Source organism: Lolium rigidum, chromosome 7 (assembly GCF_022539505.1).
Source record: "Lolium rigidum isolate FL_2022 chromosome 7, APGP_CSIRO_Lrig_0.1, whole genome shotgun sequence".
Lineage (NCBI taxonomy): Eukaryota > Viridiplantae > Streptophyta > Magnoliopsida > Poales > Poaceae > Lolium > Lolium rigidum.
The window spans coordinates 54946212-54952270 of record NC_061514.1 but is presented as its reverse complement, the minus strand read 5'-3'; the positions used below and the strand labels follow the sequence as shown (position 1 = coordinate 54952270).

Sequence of the window (6059 nt, the reverse complement as noted above, 5' to 3'; positions counted from 1 at the left end):
CCAAACCCGCGTCTTGGCGCCTCTAAATTTGATTTTGGTGTGAGCGGGACACCAAATTTTGGGCTGAGCGCGCCATTTCATTTGATATCCAAAATATTTGGGTCAACACCCACCCAGAGTCTCCTCGCTCTTTCCCCAATCCCTCCCTCCGCCACCGCGACCGCGCCGCCGCCACAAACCCCACAGCCACCGCGCGCCGCCGGCCAGTCTTGCTGCCCTTCTCCGGCCGTCGAACCCTCTCCCTCCGCCTCCGCAGCTCACGAAGACCCCCACCTACCTACCCGAATCACGCCCCGACGGCGCATCCCCGCCCCTGCATCCGGCAGAGCAGCAGCAGTAGCTGGAGAGGATGGCGCCGCCGCGTCTGCCGGGAAGGGCCAGAAGCTCAACTGCCGCCAGGACGACGCGGCTCCGGCTGTCCTCGATACCCTAGCAGGAGGCAGAGCAGCAGCATCTGGAGAGGACGGCGCCGCCGTGTCTGCTCCGGCGCCGCCGTCCGACCAGCCGCCCCGCCACCAGAAGCCCGCCTCTACAGCGCGGGGGCCGACGGCCTCAAGATTTTCCTCCTCCTGCACTGTGATGTGATAAGGTAGCACCTTCCCATCGATTTAGCTCGCCCATAACCTGTTTGTGTCGGATCCGCCCTACCCAAACTGAATCATATGTGTTTGCTTTGATTCAGTTTTGCAGATGCTACGAGTTGCTATTCCCGCCGTGCTGGTGCACTCCGCCGGAGCTCCAGAAACCGTCCAGGTCGCCAGGTTGCTGCTGCCGGTGTCCACCACGACCTGCTGCACCATGGCGTTGCTCCGTCCGTCGGAAGGTCCTTGCTGACCCTGCCATATTCTCCTAGGACTGCGCTCGTACCTATGTTTGCAGCGATGCGACCGAATCGTGCTCCTGCACCTAAAGAATGCTTTTGCCGTTTGCTTGTTCTAGTTAGGTGCATATCTTGTATGTTGTACAGCAGGTTGGGTCGTACTGATTATGGCAGAACCAGATAAACACCTTCTCATAGACGTGATTTCTGATTGGAAGGCTCGCTGCTCTAGCACAATAGATTCTTGTAAAAGAGTCAAACCGAATGTTTACCAAAGCTAAAGGAAAGTGATTGGATAAAATCATATTGTGGAATGGTTTTAAGTTGCAAGTGAAATAGATATTCTGAGTATATAATACAATTTAAAGACTCAATTTTGACCATTAGTTTGGCATTCTCTATTTAAATATTTGAAGGACTTGCTGACCTTTGTTTGGATCATTAGTATCCTGAAAATGTACTTCATGTTTCAGATCCATATTGTTTTACTCACAAAGTGCTAGCTCACATCATCTTGTACTACTTATACCTGTAGCATTTACTGTATAGTCAGTGTAGTCAAACATGGGAACAAAAGCTAAAGACACTATGTACTGCTTAAATGGCCTAGGACGTGGTGGACACCGGCAGCAATGACGCCTAAGCGTCGGAGTGCCCCCCCTTCGCCTTAGGACGCCTTGGCGCCTTTAAAACCATGGTGCTTTGTTTGCATATGTTGAGTAATCCTTCTTTGCGATTTACTGCAGGAGGAGAGCATGAGGATGAGCACAAGCAGCTGGCACAAAGGCAGGTAGTCCCAAGGTGTTTTTCTTGCTGGGTAATGAATGAGGCATACACTTGTGTTTGTTAGCAGCTGGCTTTAAGGGGTTCCTTTCCTGACCTGATGATGGCTTGTTCTTGTTTGAAGATAACGAGGACTAAACAATGGCAGCGGTGTGCTTTTTCTTGGACTCCATTTGTCCCAATCACCAAAAAAATTTTCCTTGTGGCTTTTTATGCTGGGATTGAACGTTGAACATAGTTGTTTAGAGCATTCAGTGCGAAATTCATATCTGCATCTAAGGAGCCCTCACAGTATTGTTGCTGTTTGTCATTTCTCAGGTTGTTCTTCACTAATCATATCAATGTTAGATCTGGAGAGCTCTTTCAACATTCATTGCATTGATTTTTATTTGACACCTGAACTTTTAAATATGCGCAAATACAATGATGACAAGTGCGTATGATTTCAGAACTTCTGCATGTGTGTCTCGTTTTTTGGTTGATGTTTCAAAGCCGACGTGTGGCTGCTTGTGGCACCCTACTTTGTTTTGCAATTACACGCATAGTTGATAATAGGTTGGATTCTTCTTACCTGATGATGCTAGCGGTACCTTGTGTTGTGACGCAAGTGGTTTTCTTATTTACAGTGCAATGAAACTGCTAGGGTTGGCTGTCATACTCTTCTTGATAGTTTATCAAGGTTGGTGGTGAAACTGTTGCATGTGTGTGTGTGGCGCTAGTAGGTACCAAGCTAATTATCTGAATCCCATATGCATAGGGTAATTACAGTAGCTTGTGTACATTGTTATTTGATGCCTAAGCATAGAAGCTGAACCACTTGCGTTTATGTGGTGATTGCTTCCTGGGTGCTCTCTGATATATATATATATATATGGTGACAATGCATCGGGATTTCAGATCCAATAATAGAAGCATTTGTCTGTTGATGTGTTTTATTTAACTGTCTTGGGATGGATTTGCGTTGCTTTTTTGCATCAGCATTCGGTGATGTTTGTTGTTTTTGGTGGTGTGAAAACTTTCGTTCATGTTTTGGGTTGTGTTGCACGAGTATAGTAGTATTACTGTGTGAATTGAAGCGTATATATGTTCTCTCTACAGGTTGAATGTCTAAAAAAGGGGATGGTCTTGGCCTCGCGCGTGGCGGTCTGGTCCACCGAGTCCTCTGGCTAATTTGGTCAGGCCGTTCAGGCTGTGGTGGTGCACCGTGGTTGTCCCTTCTTTGACTCCATGTGTTTTATGGGGGAGTTTCTTGCTCCTCTCTGTGATCTCTAAATCTTGTTTAGTATTTGGACCTCAAATATGTGTGAAGTCTGAATTGCTTTCTTGGATATAGTGGATGTACTTGCTTGTGTGAAACGAATCGTGCTCCTGCACCTAAAGAATGCGTTTTCCGTTTGCTTGTTCTAGTTAGGTGCATATCTTGTATGTTGGACCGCAGGTTGGATCCTCCTATGCTGGTTCCGTTCCGCCATGTAGACATGTTGATAGTTGTTGTCCACAAAAAATGATTTATTTGCTTCAATGGTGAATTGATTGGTTATGTAGACATGTTCATTGGTTGGGACTTAATTTTTTAGTAGTTGTCATATACTTTTGTTGGAGCACGCTGAACATTGGCCAACAATATATGCTCATGTTGGGTTGGTCGTTGTGCTTTGTTTGCATATTTTGAGTATTATCCTCCTTTGTGATTTACTGCAGGAGGAGCACAAGCTGCTGGCACAAAGGCAGGTAGTCCCAAGGTATTTTTATTGCTGGGTAATGAACGAGGCATACACTTGTGTTTATTAGCAGCTGGCTTTAAGTGGTTGCTTTCCTGACCTCGTGATGGGTTGTTCTTGTTTGAAGATAATGAGGACTAAACAATGGCAGCAGTGGCCTTTTTCTTGGACTCCATTAGTCCCAATCACCGAAAATATTTTCCTCGTGGCTTTTTATGCTGGGATTGAACTTTGAACATAGTTGTTTAGAGCATTCAGTGCGAAATTCGTATCTGCATCTAAGGAGCCCTCACAGTATTGTTGCTGTTTGTCATTTCTCAGGTTTTTCTATCAATGTTAGATCTGGAGAGTTCTTTCAACCTTCTATGCATCGATTTTTATTTGATACCTGAACTTTTAAATATGCGCAAATACAATGATGACAAGTGCGTGTGATTTGAGAACCCGCAGCAGCACCTGTGCTTTCAGAACTACTGCTGCATGCGTGTCTCTTTTTTTGGTTGATGTTTCAAAGCTGATGTGTGGCTGCTTGAAGCACCCTCCTTTGTTTTGCAATTACACGCATAGTTGATAATAGGTTGGTTTTGTTCTTACCGGATGATGCTAGCAGTACCTTTTGTTGTGATGCAGTGGTTTTCTTCTTTACCATGCATATTGAAACTGCTAGGGTTGGCTGTCATACTCTTCTTGATAGTTTATCAAGGTTGGTGGTGAAACTGTTGCATGTGTGTGTGTGGCTTTAGTAGGTAGCAAGCTAATTATCTGAATCCCATGTGCATAGGGAAATTACAGGAACTTGTGTACATTGTTATTTGATGCCTAAGCATAGTTGCTGAACCACTTGCGTTTATGTGGTGATTGCTTCCGTGGGTGCTCTCTGATATAATTATGGTGACAATGCATCGGGATTTCATATCCAATAACACAAGCATTTGTATGTTGATGTGTTTTATTTAACTGTCTTGGGATGGATTTGCGTTGCTGTTTTGCATCAGCATTCGGTGATGTTTGTTGTTTTTGGTGGTGTGAAAACTTCCGTTCATGTTTTGGGTTGTGCTGCATGAGTATAGTAGTATCACTGTGTGAATTGAAGCATATATATGTTTGCTCTGCAGGTTGAATGTCTAAAAAAGGGGCTAGGTCATGCCGACATTTTCCATTACATGCAGGTTGTTTTCTCATTATTTGCTATTTTTCTTGGTTGGTATTATCAGTCCTGATTATTAGAAGCTGAAGAAACTTTGTTGATCTGGTGATGTGCAGAGGGAGATGACGAATCTTGGCTGCACAGTCTGGATCAAGGAGTGGCTGGAGCTGGGCAAGGGTGGCACGACGCTGATCCCGAGGCAGGTTTTCTCTATCTCCTCCAGTCTCTTGTGTTCCATGTGATGTTTACGAACTCTGGTGTGGTTCCAAGCATTAGATATATACTGGCATGTTGTTTCTAGGGACATGGTTCTTGAGTAATTCGAAGTAATTAGCCTCGTGGATGTGGGCTTGTTGTGTGAATTCGAATTTTCTAGCATTTTTGCTCATCATCTTGCTTTAGTTGATGAGCTAGGCTGGTAGTTTGATTGTCTCTAGAGGTTTGCTGGGATGCATTTGAATGTCTCTAGAGGTTTTTGAGGTTTGATCGGCCATGCTATTGTGTTACAGGTAGCTTGGTTCAAGTCGGTGCTTTGGAGGATGAGATGACTGTGAGGGCTAATTAAGCAGCGAGGACAGGGGAGCAACTCCCTCCCCGCCCCCTTCTTTGCTGCATGTGCTGCTTTGGCCGCGGCTAAAAAATGTCTTGGTCCTCTTGACATGGTAGGCATTCTTGTGATGCTCCAGGTTGAGGAGGTTGTAATAGCAGTAGCACTACGTGTCCTTTACTTGGTTGCAACGTTTGATTCTTACGTAGCACTGTGCATTTGTATATTCTTTGCCATGTGCTCTGTAAAGTCCAAAAAATATTAAAGGTCATGGCCAAATTTTCTGTACTTGGTAATGTCATCTGATAATGGACTGCTGCTGTGCGTTTTCAGATCTATTTGATGTGTGATGAAAACGTTTGAAAACCTGTGTGCAAATTTCGAGGACACATGGAGCTATCTTGGCTGATTTATTGGGTTGAATGAATTGACTGTTTTCTTTTTTGAGAGAGCTCTGAAATCTTTTTGCTCTTTATTCTTCCGTAATAGAGCAGTCGACAGACACGGAGGCCAGCTATCTTCTATCCATCTGTCAGATCGATGTTGGTTACCGCACCGCGACTCAGGCTAAGACAAAAGTCAGGCCAATTGACTCCATCCTGCCCAGGAGAACGACCCCTGTCTGATATTTTTGAAGATATTTACCCTAGTGCCTTCCTTTCCTATTTTGAAACATAGATCGGTTTCGTACCAGCTCCACCTCAAATAATAGCACCAGTTGTAGTGCAAACTTAGAGCATCGCGTCCCCCAAATGACGTTTGGGGGATGGCAGACAGAAATGGAGAAAAACACGGTCCAGTCACGTCCCTCAAAGCTAAGTAGCGTCTCATTTTATGTCCGGCGTCCCAGTAGAGACTCTATGTACGTAGTCTCTACCGGGACGCCGGACACAAAATAGCGTCCGGACGCATGCATGCAACCCCTTCTCCCCACATGTCATTCTCTTTTCCCACACTTTCTCTCACCTACTTTTCTCACATGGGGTGGTCTCCTCTATTAAAATGCATGCATTCGAACGCTGTTTGAGGGACGCGGCTAGG

The 6059-nt window shown here is 45.2% G+C and overlaps 1 protein-coding gene across 3 annotated transcripts; it reads left to right on the top strand.

Moving 5' to 3' along the window:
- Positions 1-504: 504 nt before the first annotated feature.
- LOC124674532 lies at positions 505-5384 on the top strand. Of its 3 annotated transcripts, XM_047210576.1 has the most exons (6): positions 505-589; positions 683-823; positions 1567-1610; positions 4440-4493; positions 4588-4670; positions 4981-5384. In XM_047210576.1, the coding sequence occupies exons 2-6, from the start codon at positions 691-693 to the stop codon at positions 4982-4984; spliced, it is 318 nt and encodes a 105-aa protein (XP_047066532.1). In that variant the 5' UTR covers positions 505-589; positions 683-690; the 3' UTR covers positions 4985-5384. The 3 variants fall into 3 exon arrangements, 2 of the variants coding, with proteins under 2 accessions (XP_047066532.1, XP_047066534.1); XR_006993042.1 differs by lacking the exons at positions 505-589; positions 4981-5384 and adding an exon at positions 2702-3345 and having other exon boundaries at positions 599-823; positions 1567-1621; positions 4588-4674; XM_047210578.1 differs by lacking the exons at positions 505-589; positions 4440-4493; positions 4588-4670; positions 4981-5384 and adding an exon at positions 2702-2985 and having other exon boundaries at positions 596-823; positions 1567-1637.
- Positions 5385-6059: the final 675 nt, after the last annotated feature.